The sequence below is a fragment of the Podarcis gaigeae genome (genome assembly GCF_964106915.1).
Source record: "Podarcis gaigeae genome assembly, chromosome: 5".
Taxonomy (NCBI): Eukaryota; Metazoa; Chordata; class Lepidosauria; order Squamata; family Lacertidae; genus Podarcis; species Podarcis gaigeae.
This window is the reverse complement of record NC_139681.1, coordinates 73,555,171-73,574,994: the sequence shown is the minus strand read 5'-3', so window position 1 is coordinate 73,574,994 and position 19,824 is coordinate 73,555,171. Positions and strand designations below refer to the sequence as shown.

The window sequence follows — 19,824 nt, the reverse complement described above, 5'->3', positions numbered from 1 at the left end:
CAGTAAAACAACAGTTGCAGGTAAGTCGAAGCCAAAAATACTTCCTCATGTAAAGTACAAAAACTTCAATACTTGTGTGGTGGGAAGGGGGGTAGGCATGTAAGTAATAAATGACAAATAAAAAGACGTGTGCCATAACACACATGTGTAACAGTGAAATACTAGTATCAACAAACTTCACAGACCTTGCAACCACAGCACATGCTACCTGAGCAGCCTTTGCACAATATTTCACAACTGCACAAACAGAACAGAAAATGCTTCCATGGATGTCATAAAAGCTGTGATTTCCTGTCATTGCAATGACCACAGGGATGACACCACCCATTTTCTTAGTGCCACTGTGTCAGGCATTATCCATTCAGAGCCTGCCTCTCTTGGTACCCCAGCAATGCGGTTATGTATCTAGACTCAATTCAGACTTTGATCACCTCTAGATCTACACGGAAGAGACATCTTTTGGAATGTCCAAATCACTGAACTGTTCAGATTCCAAAGAACCTACTTATTTTAAGCAGACAGTGTCCATCGTATTTGGAAAAAGAAAAGAAAAACACTGGCCACTGACATATTATGCACTTGGAAGTATATGGCATGTGTTTCCATGCTGCCTGCAATCTTAATTTGAGAAAACAATATAAACCACTCAATCAAAAGAATCTGTAGTATACATAAAATATAATTAAATCCACATATACATGAATCAGCAAAATTTTAAAACATGTATACTTAACTAAATTATATGTCTGGGTAGGCTTGCTGAAATAATGAAGTTTTTAGCAGGTGTCTAAAACAGTACAGAAAGGGTGTATGGCTAATGAGCTGCCGTACTAGAAAACAGACTTCACAAATGTAGAAAGAACATTATATATTCCACAGAATGAACAGGACAAAGTGGTCTTTCAAGTACACCAGCCCCAAACTATGAAAGGCCTTGTATACAAACAGTAAAACCTTGAACTAAACTCAGTAGCAAATAAGTATCCAGTGCAGATTTTTGAGCAGAGGTGGTGTAATATGTTGGCAGGATTCCACTGCTGTCAACAATTGCTCTGAAGCATTCTGCACTAACTGCGGTTTCTGAACCAATACATTGAATGCATTGAAGTAACCAATGCATGGACTGCTATGGTCAAACTATCTTGGTCTAGGAACAGCCACAGCTGTTGTATACTAGTGAAGCTAGTAGAAGGTTCTCCTATCCACCAGGGCCTCTAGTGACAAAGCTGGATCTAATAGCAACCCCAGACTATGCATCTGATCCTTCAAAAAGAGTGCAACTACATCCAGAACAGGCAATTAGCAGATTTCTCTTGTTCCTCTGTCTATCAGGATTGAAGCTCAGTTATTTCCCCTCTTCTGATTCAGTTCTGAAGAAATAGAACTGAGTGTCATAAGCATCCTTGCTCTCAACAGCTTCACGTGGGTATTAAATGGCATTGGAGACTAGTGCCCTGTTAGTGCCCTGTAGCACTCCAGGGGGATGAAAATCCTCCACACATGTAGTAATGGAACCACTGTTAACACAGGGATCCCTAATACCTGTCACATGAAGCTGGTCCAGAAACCAGATAAATCTATGAAAAAAGAGCAAGGTCACACTTCTTTTGTCCCATTCTCAATAAAGATTACCGTATTTTTCACTCCATAAGACACACTTTTTTCCTCCTAAAAAGAAAGGGGAAATGTCTGTGCATCTTACAAAGCGAATGCTGCGCGGAGGAGGGACGGACTAGGTGCATCTTAAGGAGCGAAAAATACGGTATCTATCAGGGCGACCAGGACTGTTTCAGGACTGAACCACGAATGGAATGGGTGATAATCCGTATCATCCAAGGAAGTCTGACTGCTCCTCCACAATATTGTCTATCACCATCCCTAAAAAGGGGATATTTATGACTGGTTGATACTTCAAGTCCAAACTACTGCCTCTTTCCAAGTTATGCAATGAAGTGCTTACAGCACATAGAACTCAACCAGTTAATGAGGCATACAGATTACTGGTGTACTGTCAGGTGCAGAATACTTGAAACAGTCTCTGCTTGAGGATGCAATGCAGACTGTGAAGAGCACCTTCTTTGCTATTCACACTACCATATGCTAGGCATGATTATGTGCACTAATATAACCAGTGTTCATTCCATTTCATGGTGAGACTTCCACCACTTGCACTCTAGTTTTCATGCAGCCTGATTCATGGACCACAGCTTCCTAGAATACAAGGGAGTCTATCAGGCTCATCAACGCTGGAAAGGACATTTAGCATCAATCATCTGCAATCTGTTTCTCTGGCCCAACACCAGGAGCAAAGCCTCTAAGCCTGCTGCAACATGAATAAAGTTTTCTGATAAAGGAGATGGAACTCTTCAAGTCTGGCCTGGTGTATAACAAAATCCTCCACTAAAAAGAAAGAAAATGCTCCCAAATAATGCCTGAATCAGCCTTGCAACTAATGCATCATGATACATGCATCAAAGCCAGTATATTCCATCAACAAAAATAAGAGCTGAGAAAAATTATGGTGAAGCAAGAGCTGATGTTCTTTTAATTTGCATAAATTTAACCATTGTGGAGAAAGCTGGATGAAAACTATGCACTTTAAATTTTCTGTTGATTGAATTTAGCAGAGAACTTCAGTTGTGGAAAGCATGTCAAGCAACAAGTTGTATCTCACCACAGGAATAAAACTTCAACTGTTCCAAGTAGTCAGCATGCCGTATATAGTACAAAATGTTTGGGGAAAACATTACACAGTATATTTCACTTTAGTTACAACAGCTGCTTTCTGGTGTGATCCTAATTTTAAGCTATTGGACAGAAAGAAGCAGAAGGAGGTAAAATGAATGTTATTACACTATTGGGTCACATAAGGTGAAACACATATCTTTGATTCAGAAGTACAGAAAAGCATGGGCTTGGGCTGGCAAAGAGGAAATGGAGTAGCTAAAAGAATTATGCTGCATATTAGTCTTCTGCCTTCGTGATATCCATTCTCCAATGTATTTATTTACATTTATATACCACTTTTATCTTCCAAGTAACTAAAGTGTGGTGTACATGGTTCTCCACCCCATTTCATCTTCACAAGCTTGTGAGGTAGGTTAGTCTTAAGAGATAGTGACTGGCCCAAGGTCACCCAGTGAGCTTCATGGCTGAGTAGGAATTCATACCCTGGTCTCCCAGGTTATAGTCCAACACTCTAACCCAGAGCTTTCCAAACTTTGCATGTCAATGACACACTTTTTAGACATGCATCATTTCACAACACAGTAGTTCAGTTTTACCAACAAACCGGAGGTTAAACTAGCCCCTTTTCAGTCCCGGGAAGAGCAAAGGGAGCATTAACGCGACACTGCAGCTGACACACTAATGTGTCACAACACAGAGTTTAGAAAGCTTTGCTCTAACCATTACACCACATCTCAAGGTGTCATCCAGGGGACATTATTAATGTTCTTTTTAATCTGCCAGTCACATGCATGACAAGTGTTAACCCATGTAAAAACAATTATGGATGTAAACACATCTACACAAAAAAGGACTTTAGATGTCTGAAAACAACCCACACCAGCTACAATCCACACCAGCTTTAGATCCAGAACAATTTTTGTGCCAGCACTTCCACACCTAGAACACATTGCTAAATTGGGTTAAAAGGGTGCAAAGGTTTTATAGATACAATATTAGCAGTGTTCACACATCACAGTGAACTATTGTTAAAGGTTTACTCTGAATGAGCATGTGCTTTGCTCCCCCCCCCCCCCCGCACAGGTTGTTTTGCACCAAGCAAACCATGATTTGAAGCCAAGGTTTGTTCTTAGCTTACCAATTATGGTCTGAGTGAAATAACCATGTTCGGATGAAATTCTAAACCAGGAAATGTGGTTTGTTGCTCTGGCTCGTATCAGGAAGAGAAAACATGAGCAATCTGAGCCACTGTCAAAGCAGTAATAAAAATATGTACAGGTGGCATACACACATGCACATATAATATTCTTATAGTATATATGCAGATAATACTATATTTATTAGTTTCACTTGGATACTATATGTATTTGTAACAATAATTGTACAGTGGTGCCTCGCAAGACGAAATTAATTCGTTCCGCAAGTCTTTTCGTCTTGTGAGTTTTTCGTCTTGCGAAGCACGGTTTCCCATAGGAATGCATTGAAAATCAATCAATGCGTTCCTATGGAAACCGCCTTCAAACCAGGTCTGGGGACAGTCTGTCCCCCGACCTCTTCTGAAGGCCGGCGGGGGGCAAAAGTCTTTGCTCCCGCCCCCCCGCCTGCCTTCCCGGGACTTAAAATGCTGGCGGGCGGCAGTGAAGCCTTCGCTGCCGCCCGCCAGCATTTTAAAATCGCCCCGGGACAGCGGAGGAATTCTCCGCTGTCCCGGGGCGATTTAAAAGCCCCCGGGAAGGCAGGCAGGGGGGACAAAGACTTTTGCCCCCCGTTAGCCTTCAGAAGAGGTCCAGAGGGCTCTCCAAGCTGCGGATAGCAGCCTGCTGCCCCGCGCGAGGGGCGCTCTTAAGCAGAGGGCCCCTCGCGCGGGGCAGACATTCGCAGCTTGGGGAACCCTGCAGGACTTCCCTGCAGGGCTCTCCAAGCTGTGGATAGCAGCCTGCTGCCCCGCGCGAGGGGCGCTCCCCTGCAGGGCTCCCCAAGCGGCGAATGTCTGCCCCGCTCTGCTTAAGAGCGCCCCTCGCGCAGGGCAGCAGGCTGCTATCCGCAGCCTAGGCGGGAACTCTTCTGAAGGCTGGCGGGGGAGAAGGGCTTTTCTTCCCACCGCCAGCCTTCAGAACAGCCTTCTGAATGTTGGCGGTGGGGAGGAAAACCTTCCTCCCACTGCAAGTCTTCAAGACAGGTCCGGGAACAGAGGAGAAGCGCTGCGCACCTTCCCCTCTGTTCCCGGACCTGTCCTGAAGGCTTGCGGTGGGAGGAGGGCTTTCCTCCCCACCGCCAACATTCAGAATGCTGTTCTGAATGTTGGCGGTGGGTAGGAAAAACCCTCCTCCCACCGCAAGCCCCGGGAACAGAGGAGAAGCCCTTCGCACCTTGTCCTCTGTTCCCGGACCTCCCACTGCAAGCCTTAGGACAGGTCCGGGAACAGAGGAAAAGGCGCGCTGCGCTTCCCCGCTGTCCCCGGAGATTTCCCTATGGGCTTTCATCTTGCGAAGCAAGCCCATAGGGAAATTCGTCTTGCGAAGTCGCTAAAAATCGAAAACCCTTTCGTCTTGCGGGTTTTTCGTTTAGCGAGGCATTCGTCTTGCGGGGCACCACTGTATCTGTGTATTTTTTTGCTCATTTCTAAAGTATCTAGTCTTAACTGTGCCTTGCTTTTGAGATCAAGACATTAGTCACACACACCCTGCTCTCTCACTTCCCTCACCTTAGTTATGTGGCCCTCACAATTCAAATTCAAATTAAAACGGATTCTTTTGTAATTTTTATAAAAACCAATAATATTTTTTTTAAATGAAGCTGATTTAATCTAAAAGTACTTTGAGAACCCAGCTTTGATTTAGATTCAGAGCAGGGAAGGATTTGCTACATAGGAATAAGGGATGAGAAGGACACATGCTTCTGAAAAACAAATTCATTCAAATTTGAATTGGGGGGCAAGGAACCTGCATTTACTTTCTCTCACTCACACACACACAAATCTGCATACAGATAAACATTTAAAGCACATGGAACATTTATAACAAAGAAACAGATTTTGAAGAAAATGGAGTGTGCTTACAGATGAACAATTCAAATGCTAAGATGTTATGATCTAAACTACTTCAGTGTTCATTTTCTTACCCACCATAAATATATTGTGTAAGGTGCATTTGCAGCATGCAGAGAAAAACAAAACGTTGGTTATGAAATGGAACAAAAGAAAAGAGTAAATATGAGGAACCCATAATATCTATTCTAAATGAAAACTATAAAAACAACACTTTCAAGCTGAGCAACTAACTGACCCAAAGATAAAAGGGAAATTGCTAGCTTTTATAAATGAACAAAGGACTAAAAATACTCACAACATCTATGACTTTATAGTAAATTTGCTTCCCTAAACTTGCTTTAACAACATGAATATATGCACATCCTTATCTGAAAATACTCACCTTAGCTTCACATGTTATAGCTGGCATTCCTTGAGGTTTTAATCCAATTATCTGAAATGTAGAAGAATCTCTATAAACTCCTTTTTATAGGTGAAGGGAATACATTATTACTTATGTTGTAAATGTGGAAAAAAGCGAATTATAGCAAGGCTGCAAGGAATTCTCTTTATCAAAAGGTTAATTTTTCTGTGATCCACTTTACAGAAAAGTTACTGTTCCCAAATTAAGAAGTTTGTATATTCAGAGTTTCAGGGGAAAGGGTAATGAAAGGCAGCTTTTCAAGTTCAACTATGCCAAAGCTGCTTATTTTCGGTAGGCCCACTCGCAAACACCAAATGTACAAATCCACAAATATTGTCTCCTAATGTGCCTGCTGAAAATAAGAAGCTTTGGCATGTTGAACACACATGCAATGCCCCTTTCCCTCTTTCCTAATATCACTGCCAATAAGATTTGACAAGAGGCAGAAGTTGGGCTCTGCTGCAATCTCATTAAGGTAATCAACTCAGTCATAACAGTTTTGTAAGATGTGCAACAAATGTGTGCCTTATCCAACAGCTATGTTACCTATGCAATGGTTTTTGTACAGAAAAACAGAGTTCTCAATAAGGAAGCAAAATATTAATAAGCAGAGTCTTCAGGATCAGGTACTGCAGAACTCCCCTGTTTTAAAGTACAGCCACAACAGCACTCAGAGGGTTCCACTTCCACATGACATTTTGAGCAGCAGCAGTTCATTACTTCAAATTAGGCATGTAACATTAATAGCTGAATCCAGATGGCATATGCAAGAGACATGTCACATAACATGCAGTCAACTGCCGAATAATGAAATATTTTAGCTAAAAAGTCTGCAGCAAGAGGTTGCAGTAAGTCAAATCACAGCCCTTATCTTTCTTTCTAGCAAGACACGTTAAAACGGTTTTGTATAGTTTTGTGACGAACAATTTTGGCCAACTGGCAGATAATCTCTTGCATGACGCAGGTAGGGCCCTTGTTATTAGCAGTAGCAGTACTGGCATTCAGCCCAGAAATATACTGCTAATAGTTTAGTGCTCTAAAGCACAGAAGTTACATGTTTTCGAAGCTCCTGGGGATACGAAGGGAAAACAGGACAAAATGCTGCTCCTTTATGCAGTAAAAGTGTAACAAAGTTAGCCTGAAAGAAATGACACAGGTATGCAATTGCTTTCTCTCCAAATTCAAAACTGAGGGCAGCTCCACAGGTGTTTCTAACAGCACCTATAAAGCACTCCAACATGGGTATCAGTCAAGAAGCTTGCTCATGCAGGTGTTCCATAGGTGCACTGGAGTGAACACAGACATGCCTTAAGTGATGCTGCCTGATTGCAAGGGCCAGCCAGTCACTACAAACTATCCTTCCACTTGAAACGCAGTTGCCAGCAGAAACATAGGTAAGTTTTAGAAAGCTATAAAGAGTCAATATACTTACTCTATTCATTTTTACAATAACACATGGTGTTCCTTTAGCATAACCAAAAGTTGCATCTTGTAGTCCAGAGCATGGTCCCAAGCTAGAACGATTAAATCTGCACACTTTTTTTTCAGCATCAGAATCCTGTACAAAGAGTTGTCCTGGAGTACACGGGATGTTATCCACCTGCTTTGATTCATTATACGCTGGGGAAAACAATTCAATGCATCATATTACGCACCCATTAATTTGATACATATAAAAACTATTGACTTAACAGCTTCAAAGGCTTTGGAGAATGATTTCCAAGCTTTGAAATAAAGTAACACACATTCAATATTCAGTAAAATATTCACCCAGACAACTACAACACACATTCAATAAATACTCTTCCTGAAGTGAAGGACAGAAAGAACTAGTGAAATATAGATTGCTTTAAGTCTACTGGAAAAGTATGATGTGGGGACGCTGGGGCCATGCGGTTCAGTTAACACAGCTCTAGCATTGTACAGTGGCCTTCAATTTGTTAATAGCTGAAATCCACCTAGAAGCCTAGCTGCAACATGAAAATCAAAAAGTTTCAAAAGTCCATGCATCTGGAACTGGAACCTGTTAGCAATCTCAAGGTCATCTTTGCTGAAAACTAGCTCAAAAGGTAGCTGGCACCAAATGGTAACAGATGCTACTGGTTTTAATTCATTGCAAAACTGATGTCTCCTGCTGGATTTAGAATTTTAAGTTCATTAACGTCCAAGCATGGTGCAACATGTGCTTTATTATCATCGCACTGATTAAATTTCTGATGATTTGTAAAGAGCTTTGATCTACTCAAAAGAGCAAGAGATCCTCACTGGCCACTCTCCAAACTCCCACTAGAATAAGGGCTACAACTCTAAGGCCTGGTGTGGGCCCATTTGCGGCCCATAAGAAGTGATAGCAGATGTTGGAAATATGCCAAAAACAAGAAGCTCAGTAACTGCTGGAGGAAAATAAGAGCTTCCCATCCAGAAGCTTTAAACTTGCTCATCCTTAAGGGTCTGACAGACCTGGGGACCGGACAGGTAACAGGAAACACAAAAATAAACATAAAAGAGCAAACCCTCAATAGAATAAAGTACAAATGTATCAGCAGTAGCTGGCAGAGTAGAGTGGTGATGCTTCAGCTATTAGGTGGCATTTTCAGTCTCGGCTGTTGCTAGGGTAACTTTAAAGTATGTCTTCTTGAAAACTTAAGTTTCATTTATTATTATTCTTGTTCCTCTACCTACCTACCAAGTATATAAAAAGGTAAAGGACCCATGACAGTTAAGTCCAGTCGCGAACAACTCTGGGGTTGTGGCGCTCATTTTGCTTTACTGGCCAAGGGAGCCAACGTTTGTCCGCAGACAGTTTTTCCAGGTCATGTGGCCAGCATGACTAAGCTGCTTCTGGCAAACCTAGAGCAGTGCATGGATACACTGTTTACCTTCCTGCTGGAGCAGTACCTATTTATCTACTTGCACTTTGACATGCTTTTGAAATGCTAGGTTGGCAGGAGCAGGGACCAAGCAACGGGAGCTCACCCCATTGCGGGGATTCAAACCGCCGACCTTTCAATTGGCAAACCCTAGGCTCAGTGGTTTAGACCACAGCGCCACCCGCGTCCCTACCGAGTATATAACTGAATGCAATTATAGATATGATATTAATATTTGAGACTCAGGAGAAATATTACTTTTATTTATGTATTTATTACAATTGTATACTGCCCTTTATCTGTAGATCTCAGGGCAGTTCGCAGCATAAAAATACAGCACCCAAGCAGTGGGCACAGCCAATGTTTATGTGCACATGCTCTTATACACCAACACACAAAATCAGCATTTCCAGTCCTCCCTATTTCAGCGCTAAGGTGGAGGTAGCTGAAGACCAGGCAAATTTTCTTACTGATCTTAGTGCTGTGGTGCTTAATGTTAAGAACTGAGATAAAAGAGTCCTTTGTCTTAACCATCCATATGCTAAAACATACATCACAGCTGCAAGAAGAATATGCTTAAGCATCCACTGATACATCTAGTGACATTCAAAAATGCCTGCTTTGTTTTATATATACAGTGGTACCTCAGGTTACATACGCTTCAGGTTACAGACTCCACTAACCCAGAAATAGTACCTCGGGTTAAGAACTTTGCTTCAGGATGAGAACAGAAATTGTGCAGCAGCGGCACAGCAGCAGGAGGCCCCATTAGCTAAAGCGGTGCTTCAGATTAAGAATAAGAATGAACCTCCAGAACAAATTAAGTTCTTAACCTGAGGTACCACTGTAGTGAGCTATCTGTAGTCTTAAAACAGGATTGTCATCAATTATAGTTGTGAATTTTTCATGATTTTACAGTTTTATCTTTCGAGATAAACCTTTTAAAAAAATCAATTGTGGTGCCTGACAAAGGTATAGATTTCAGCTTCAAAGCCATTGCTATACCAGGTATTTCAGGGCACACAAAATGGAAGTTGCCAATAAAAGTCTCCAATACAATACCAGAAATGAGGCTTTTAGTGTATGTTCCAATGAAGTTCTAGAATTTAGCAGTTTTCTATTTACAGCTTAACTGCAGTGTTTCTAAGTGCCTATACAAATTTGATGGTTTCCAACTTAGTTGCTACTCTTTCAACATGGGTCATTGGCAAGTTACTTTTCTCAATACAAATAAGACCATATTTAATACAACAATGGTTGAACTTGCAGACAGACTTACTAGTTGTTCTTTTTTACTTTCTGGGATATCTCTCTGCAGTGAAGATTGTGTTTCATACTGAATAAAGGCATGTCAACAGTACATTCAAGTCTGCATTGTTCTTATCAAAAAGGCATCCATGCTTGCTGCAATCTCCTTTTTCATTTATCTTTCCTTCCACTGTAGCTTGCCTTCGCTTTCTCAGTCACCTTCTCTTACTTTCAGCTCCTCTCTCGTTTGCCTTCTATTCATTTCTCCTCTCACTTTCCTCCTGTCATCGCCTCTGCCACCTTCGTTCACCTTTCTCTGTCTCTTATGCTCTGTCTGTCAACTCACTTTTCACCTTCTGCCACCTTTATTTGCCCCCCTTCTTTCTACTCTCACCTGCAACATGTAAAACAATAAATATGAGCATGCCTAAGCATGGGAAGCAGAGCACAGCTACTTAACACCATCTCTTCACTTAAGTTCCCAACCATCAGATTTCTAGTTTTGATGCTGGGCAGTTCCACCACTTTCATCCATTCCTGTGTCCCCAGTGCTGCAAAATTAAGGCTGCAACTCTATGCACACTTACATTAAAGCAACGAACAAGTGGGTTTACTGCAGAATAAATATGCACAGGCTTGCACTAAGAAAATCCAATCTAACAAGAGTTATGGAGGAGAACCTTGTGTAAACAGGTTCTTGGCTAAACTAAGGAATCAAGTGCACATCCATATAACCTGCTCCAGGAAAGGCCAAACCAATTTTGTTCCCTTTCATCAGCAAGGGCAGTTACAGTCATACCTTGGGTTGAATATGCTTTGGGATGAGCACGTTCGGGTGGCGCTCCACGGCAACCCAGAAGTAATGGAGTGCATTACTTCTGGGTTGCGCCGCTTGCGCAGACCTCAAAATGACGTCACGCACATGCGCAGAAGGCCAAAACATGACACGCGCAGACAGGCGGACACAGGTTACGTTTGCTTCTAGATATGAACGGGGCTCCGGAACAGATCCCGTTTGCATCTAGAGGTACCACTATACTCTTATTCCTGCTTTCCTTTCTTTTAAATATATATTTTATACACATACTTTATTTTGATTTTGGCTATAATCAAGTTACAAAAAACATAATAAAGCAATCACATTTTTATAAAACCAGGACCTAGAAAACATAAATCATCTCAACAGCTCATTTATTAATTAAATCATTAATATCTTACCAATTTAATCTAATCAAACCCAACCAACTACTTATTACAGTCATGACAAACTGTATTACCCTTCTTTCTACAACTCTAATGTTATGCATTTACCTAGGAGAAGCAATCTTATTGTGAATCCTGCAAAACCTGGTCCTTGCTTCTCTGCCTAGCTCAAGTCTGTACTCTGTTTCCATGCTGGCAACAAACAGGAATCCCTCTACCTTGTCCCTCTACCTCCTCCATAGCCAGTAAGGAAACACAGGATAGTAGCAGACTAGTAAAGAACTGAAGATTCATAATGTTTGTGGGATTATTCACAAGACTGCATTAAATAAACTTTACCCATTTCTTCACAGCCTACAATTATCACAATGTCAGTTACAGATGGATTCACAAAGGGTAGCACACTGGTGTTTATGTGCATGTAGCAGTTCAGGGCAGAATTTCAGTTTGAACTAAAAGTCTGAATACTGTTAAAAATATTCTTGTGGAAAACATGCCATTTCATCATGAAATCTGCAACTGTGGATAATTTGCTTCTGTTTGCTGTGAATGGGTGATAGACAAGATACAGTTGCAATTTGCCAATCTTCCCTCCTCAACTACCCAAATGCACTGCTACAAGTATCCCAGATGCCCACTTATAAACTGTAGCTGGCAGTGTGAAGTGTCCTGCAACTTTCTATCCAAGAATACAGCAGAGAAAACCACACCTATTTCAATTGCAATTCCCTGACTCCCTTCCCTGTCTAGAAGGACCAGTAGTCCTAGATCCGGCTTCCAAAGCACTAGCGGCTTTGCCAAATATTAACTAGGGTGTGTTACGTCTGCTCAATTTCATTTATAATGAAAGGCAGAAATCAGTCTTGCATTTGTTCTCTCATATAAATACAATTGCACATGGAATGGCATGCTTTCTGGAAATGCAACAAGAACAGTGTTGGCCTGCCCCTTGCAGAGATTTTTCAAAGTATGTTTGCTCCCTAGCTTTCCACGAGTCAGTACCCTCATAGCACAGGGCATACATTTCATACATAGAAACAATGCCAACATTATAACCATGTATGGCAGGAGGTTGGGCTGTTCTAGCCCACAGATTAGTACTTGGAGGGTGGCCATTTAGATCACAAATGCCCCCCCCCCAAGTGCTATCCTTGTACCAAATGTGCTACTTTTTTGGCATGTTTTTCACTCAAGGCATACTTCTATGGCAGTTAATGGCAGAAGAAAGCTTGTTGATGCTAGATGGCAGAACTAGGCACTGTACTAATTTAAGACAGAAGGTCCAGCTCGGTGGCTTTCAACCAAAGTAGCATACAGATATCTCCAGCTTCCAAAGTAGACTGCAATGACACAGGTTTATTACATGCTAAAATGGTTGGGATTATACAGCCTTGTATTATTTGAATACATAGTTGTACATTTTTCCTCCAAGGTTCCCAAGTATGGTTTACAGTGCAGCGTTAGCCCTCTGGTTTTAGGAGATTTCTCACTGCTCCTGAACACCTTCACAGCCCAGTCTCTTTCACCAGAAGGACCCTGGACAATCATACAAGAACCTTTTCACATCCACTAGTGACACACTGCCTCATGGCACTTCAGTCTCCTGGTATAGAATATGCTCCCATTTCCCTTCAATATACGGCAGGCAGCATTCTCTACCAGTTGACATTTATGAAATATTTTCAAGACCAGTCTCAGGGCGACTGCAGCACAGTGACCAATCTTGAGCATCTAAAGAGGTGTGACTGATGGCAACTAGGTCTCCACTCTCAAAGAAAGATGGCAGCATAGGTAGGCAAGAAATAAGCCACCAACATAATTTTCTAAAAGTTCGGTAAGGCCTAGAACCTTCAGTAAGAAATTATTAATGCAGAATAGAAGCTGACTTGGCACAGAATCCATTTTTCTTTTTAGCACAGAGTATACACAGTTTATAACATGTTTCAATTAAATACAGAGGATGTGCCTACTGACTTTCAGAAGACTTCCTGTTCAGATTGCCAGTAGTTCTCAAAACTTTGAACAAAGCTACCTCCCTCTTTTATACACAATAATAATTTTAATTTTTTTTGGAACCTAAATAGTTCCAAGGGGGGAAATACAATGACCTGATCACGTTCTAGACCTAACAGATGGAAGGGAGCTACTTTTCATTCCTGTTAATATTTTAAATAAGTTGCTTGCAAAATGTAATATTTATACATACCTCCTAAAAATTCGTTAAGTTTTGTCACATAAGCAGTGTAACTTGCTGACTTATTTTTGCTCAGGAAAAATTCCAGTGCAGTATCTGGCTTTGGTGAAATCATTAGCCCTACAAAAAAAAAGAGGAAACCAAAGCTAGCTGTTAATTCATAACACTTCTCAGAAAGAATTATTCTGACACATAAATCCCTCCCCAAAATGTATTTATCTGGACTTTATAGAGATCATGAAGGAATGACCGGTTCATCTCTATTGTACATAATGATCTGAAAGTAATTACAGTATTTAGGTCAATTTTAGAAAACGTATCCCTCAATACTCAAATGATTTAAATGGCAGCATTATAGTTTTACTGATTCGAGATTACATTTCACTTTCAACATTTAAGGTGTGTCTTTTTTATGCAGGGGTGATAACAGAGCAATCCAAGAAACAGTAACATCAATCAAATCAACTCCCCGAAGCCAGTGATAGTGAGGCCCACAGAACACCAATGCTGCATTCGTGTACTCAGACACTGAAATTGAAGGCCTAGCCACACTAAGCATTAGCCAGTATCGTACTCTGTTTCAAACTTGTTTGCATGTTTTGTTTAATGGAGGGCTAATGCAAGTTGAGTCAAGATTTCAACATTGGGTTTAGCTGTCCAGTCTACATAACACGCTGTGTAAAAATTACTAGTCCTGCTTACCCTCACTAATAACTTTCTGTGGTCTGATGCCACCTTATATCACCCTAGGAAATTTAGGCACATGAGAAATGTTAAAGAAATAGACAAGTGGGGCCCCATAACAAAATGGTGTGGGGGATGTGTGTCTCTGAATCTGTAGCTAAAGGGCTTCAAGAAACACTGAAGGCAGCAGCCCCTGCTTAGCATGGGTCTTTCCTCAAGTGCAATTAAAAAAAAAAACATTTAGAAAGTACAACCAGTCTGCGTAGAAGTAAACAGAGGGTGAGGCTTTTCCACACAACTAATGCTTTTATTTCCCTGGGCAGAGGTCCGAGGGAGCAACTTAAGTAACCCCACTTTTGGCATGCAATAATAGTGGACTACATTGCAGTGCTGCTGTACACTACTCTCACCAAAGTCCTCTTACCTGGAATAGAGGCATATTGGTGAGCTATATTGCATGGTTGTTATATACTATTCTCTAGGCCCAGCCTGCAGTGCAAGGATAAAAGCAATGGATATCACTGCAGGGATGTTGTAAGGTACTCTCTCTTCTCCAGGCAAACCCCCAACCCTCAAACCCTTGCAGGGTCTATATAAACCACTCAGAACCCAAGCTGCAGTATTCAGCCCCCTACCTCTCAAGATTAGGCAAGCTTCAATTCCATGGTTATTTCAGAGCCTGTTTTATAAGTATTTGTTTACTCAGGCTTCCCCCAATTAACTTAACTACCAGAGTTCCCTGGGAAGAGGGATTGGTGGTTAAACTACTCTGGCAATTGTAGCTCTATGAGGGGAATAGGTGGGTCTCCTAACAACTTCCAGCACCTTTAAACTACCATTCCCAGGATTTATTATTACTTTGCTAACGAGGTATAACAGTGCTTTAAATACATGGTGCAGATGTGACTAACATAGTGTTATCAAATCCTTATGAGGCTGTTCCCCATACTAATTTTTCCTAACTTTTTAAAAAAAACTTCTGCAAACCATGGGCGCTACCATTTTGGCCATATAATGGCAGGCATTCTCCACTGACAAGCAGAAACTGAAGATGATTAAGATATTGGCAAGTGCTGGTTCACACTACTCCCTGGCATGTAGCCTCTATGATTGGTGAATCTGTACTTGTTCCTAGTATTTCCAACCATAGTTTGGAAGATCATAAATGTTTCTTGTTAACCGACTCATTGCACCAGTTGGGAAAATAAAATAAAATAAAATCCCTAACTGTGGATTTGGGTCCAAAAAAGAATCATCACTTCCCCCAAATTAAAGGCAACCAATGAAGTTTGCATTATAATACATAAGGAAATGCATGCCTCTGTTTCTTATGCCATGTAATTACTGACCAGATCTTATTTTGTTTTCATGTTTAACTTGTGTCAACTGTTGTAAGAAAACGGCTGCCTATCAATCTGCTTTATTTCTTTTGCTATTTTAATGCTTATGTGAAGGTCTTCAGATGAGTGGCAGTAACAAGAGCAAAGAAACCTAGAGGTTCAAAGTAATGCTGGCAATGGTAAATGCTTCCAACTTAAGAAAACTGCCTATTATAACAAAAGATCTATTGATGTTTGAGTCTGAATGCAAACTTTATCCAAGAAGAGGAATGCACACTTACCTGGACTAGAAATGCGGTCACGATACTTGGGTATATCATCACGCAATGTTTGAAGCATAACCCACATTGTGAATGTAAAGAGTGCAGCTAAGAAGCCATAGAATACAAGATAAAACAGCAGAATTAAGCCTGCAAAAAAGCACACAGGATGTAGAAATTAGCAATATATTTAATGCATCAATACAATACAATATACAATCATCATTACTATTAGTATTAAACAGATCAATTTCCTGCAAAGGCCTAAGTAAAGAGGTACATATTTAACTGATGCTAAAAAGTGAATAATGTTGGTGCCAGCCATACCTCCAAGGGAAAGGAGTTCTACAGATATGGTGCTCCCACAGAGAAGACCCTATCTCATATCACCAGACTGCAGAGTTCACTGATCCGCAGGACAGCAAGAAGAGCCTACCATATAGATCTAAGCATATGGGCTAGCTGATGATACAGAGAAACGCATCTTCAGGTATCTAAGTTTTAAGTTGTTTAGGATTTTATAGTTTATGATTAACACATTTGCAAACAGGCAACCAGTGAAGATGCTGTGAAACTAAACACAGCTTCTGAATCAAGGGTAGGTCCACAAAGCACATTACAGTAATGTATATAAAATACTACGGCTAGGCTATCCCCACCCAGGAAGGCCATAGCTGGTGAGCTAGCATTTATAGTAGTAGTAGTAGTAGTAGCAGCAGCAGCAGCAGCAGTAGCGCTACTGATGCTACCTGGCCCTCTAGTTATGCTGCTTACTTCAACTGAAACCTGACACTCACCATACTGAAATCAGCAGGTAACAACAACATTGCTTGAGCTAACTTTTAATATTCTTTCCCCTAATTCCATATTTGACATTTCAATTTTTGAAGCTGTATTATTTAGAAATGATTTTGCAGTAGATGCAGAAGAAAAATTTCTGCTACAGCAACATTCCCCGAGTATTGTGCATACCTTACCAACCAACCTGGTGGGCAGAAATAGTTCTGCAATTAAATTAAATGCAATTAAATGCTATTGGGCAAGATGAACACCAAGTTACAACACTGTGTTATCTAGCAGCTCTGCCACTTGGTTGCCCCAACTAATGAAACCCTTATGTCAATGGTCTATTGCAGCACTGATGGGAAAACATGAGCAGGTTTTGGGGAACAGAAATGTATAAGGCAGCACCATTACAATTGCAGCCTCCTGCCCCACCCCTGGACATGCAGTTACCAGCACATCTGCAACATATCTAATAGCACACATACAGTGGGGGTAGAGTAAGCTGCCTCCACCATACATGTGTTCTGGAACATATAATAAGGGTTAATATTTAATATGTTGTTTGCTCAACAACTTGTTTAGGGAAACATAAAATTCACAGGGGTAGCCAGCATGGTGCCCTCCAGAGGTTGCTGGCCTAGAACTCCCATGAGCCCCTGCTGTGGACAGTGGTCAGGGATGATGAGAGCTGTAGTCCAACATATGGAAGGCACCACATTGGCTACCTGATCTAGCACATGACTTGAATGCTTTCTTGGCAAAAATTGTTCTTGCCCCCGTCCAGCTCCTAATAGCCCTACTGCAGGGAGGAAGGGGAAGTGAGGTACAATGTGGAACTGGAGCTGGAGGAGGGAACATTTTCATTAGAGAAGATCATATGAGAGAAAGTGCCACAACTCCATCTAATGCAACACAGACCTTTATCAGAGATCGTCTACCCGCAAAACATACTTAAATATTCAAATCAAGTGTATTTAGGGTAAAGATTCTTAAAAAGCAATATATTAAAAAGTTTGAAAGAACAAAAAAATGAATTAGGCAGACATAGATTCTACAACACAGAGTCTGATAAAGACAAAGCAAGATGGTCATGCAGCTGTTTCTTGGAGCCTTGAAGGGCTATTATCAGAGACAGCAGAGATAAGATGAGTCGGTTATTATCTGGCCTTGACTGCTGTTTTCATCACATGCTCAATTCCAGGGGGGAGGAAGAACCATAAATGAAAGGAAGTTGATGATATTGTACTATGGCAACACATATGCTTAATTACTGGCGCGCGCGTGTGTGTGTGTGTGTGTGTGCATGCCTGTGTGTGGTTGCCAAGTGTGCAGCTGTGTATGACTCTAGTGTGTGTGCACAAGTCTGCAAATGTGCCTAAGCTCCCAAAGAGGTTGGCAGCCCCTACAATAAGCTATAATTAATGTTACCTATGGCTTGTACAAGCCAGCTTGATCACTCATGGTTAACAAGCTGACTTGTTAAAAAATACATTTTGCTGGTGCAGCTGACACAGCCAGCTGTGGTTAATGGAAAAAAGAAACAAAAACCTCCAAACTCTTCCTCATAGCCATTCTAGGGGAAGGCCATAGCTTAGTGGAAGAGCACATGATTTGCATGTAAAAGGCCCCAGGTTCAATTACTGGTTTCTCCAGGTAATGCTGGGAAAGACTGCTGCCTGAAACCCTAGAAAGTCACTCTCAAGTCAATGTTAACAGTACTGAGATAGTTGGACTAATGGTCTGACCTGGTATAAGGAAGTTTCCCATGTTCCTGTGAGAAGCAAGCAGGGTTTAGTATAATGTTCAGCTGCAGCTGTTTGTCAGTCATCCAGGTGGGACAGGAGTACAAGCTCATTCATACACAGCTGCATACATTATCTCTTACAATCTCCCACCTTCAGATGGCTGCATATTGCTTTAAGTATGTTGTAAGAGATAGCTAGTGTTGCAAGGGAAAAACTCAAAAGTACCCTAGTTTGGTTTGAAGACATTTGATAGGTTGTGGTGTGTTGTTTCAGTTTGTGCTGTTTAGGTGCCTTGAGTTCTCCCACTGCAAAGTTTTGGAATCTTCACTGCTACACAAGTTTTCACCCTATAGTCTAGCTCAGAGGTTTTCAACCTTTTTGACTCCACGGCTCCCTTGACCAACTGCTACATTCTTTCTGTGGCTCCCCCTGTGGGGAAACATGCTCTGAGCCTCAGAAGCCCAGTTATGTCATCCATTGCCTACAAAGCCGGCAGCCTCCCTTGTGGAGCATTCCCCCAGTCTCTTCTGCTCCTCTCCCTGGGAATACTCCAGACAGCCACTGTCTCTCTGAGCTGCCCCCCCCCGAGAAATGTCCCCTCACACTGCCCCAAAGGGGCCCCTGCAAAGAGAATGCGCCCAGCCTAAGCAGCCCCATGGAGACTAGCCAAAGCTAAACAGGACGCAAACAGCCACACAAGCCTTTGGGGGGGGGGGGAGAGATGTGAGAGGGCATCAGAAGAGGGAGGAACAATGGCCAGTGTTGCCCGTGGGACCCTTGACTATCATTCAAGGCAACCCAGGGTGCCACAACACACTGGTTGAAAACCACTGGTCTAGCTAACTCTCTGCTTAAACCACTACCTGCTGTTCAGCATGGCTCTGGGAGCAATTTACCAAAAAAAAATTAAACATTTTTTGAAAATCCAAACCACCAAGCTGCAGCAAGCCATTCAAAATCCAGCAGAAATCAGAATTAAAAGACCTGGGCAAATAAAATGTCTTCCACAACCCAAAAAAAATGAGGGTATCTCCAGGCAAGCCTCTGTAAAGAGTGTTAATGCCAAAGTGCCACGACTAAAATGTCCTGTCTCCAGCCATCACCCACTCCCTACAGCAAGGGAGGCATACACAAAGCAGGGCATCTGAGACCCATCTTAATGGTTAGCATACTGACTCTCCTTTCTTTTAGGAAAGCTGTAAGGCAGATCTGATAGAGATGTATAGAATTATGGAAAGTGTGGAGAATGTCAATTTAGACTTTCCTCCCTCTCACATAATACCACCTCACCCGAGGCCATCTAATGAAGCTGAATGCTGGAAGCTTCAGGACAAAGCAAAAGAATTACTGTACA

At 41.7% G+C, this 19,824-nt stretch overlaps 1 protein-coding gene across 1 annotated transcript in view; it reads right to left on the bottom strand.

Moving 5' to 3' along the window:
* The window catches only part of ATP1B3 (ATPase Na+/K+ transporting subunit beta 3), a 35,152-nt gene that overhangs the window by 2,125 nt on the left and 13,203 nt on the right, over positions 1-19,824 (bottom strand). The window contains exons 2-5 of the mRNA XM_083739047.1: positions 15,961-16,089; positions 13,668-13,775; positions 7,573-7,760; positions 6,120-6,170 (exon numbers count right to left, since the gene is read on the bottom strand). Of these exons, the coding sequence (XP_083595173.1) occupies positions 6,120-6,170; positions 7,573-7,760; positions 13,668-13,775; positions 15,961-16,089 (476 nt within the window). The remainder of the gene's footprint in view (positions 1-6,119; positions 6,171-7,572; positions 7,761-13,667; positions 13,776-15,960; positions 16,090-19,824) is intronic.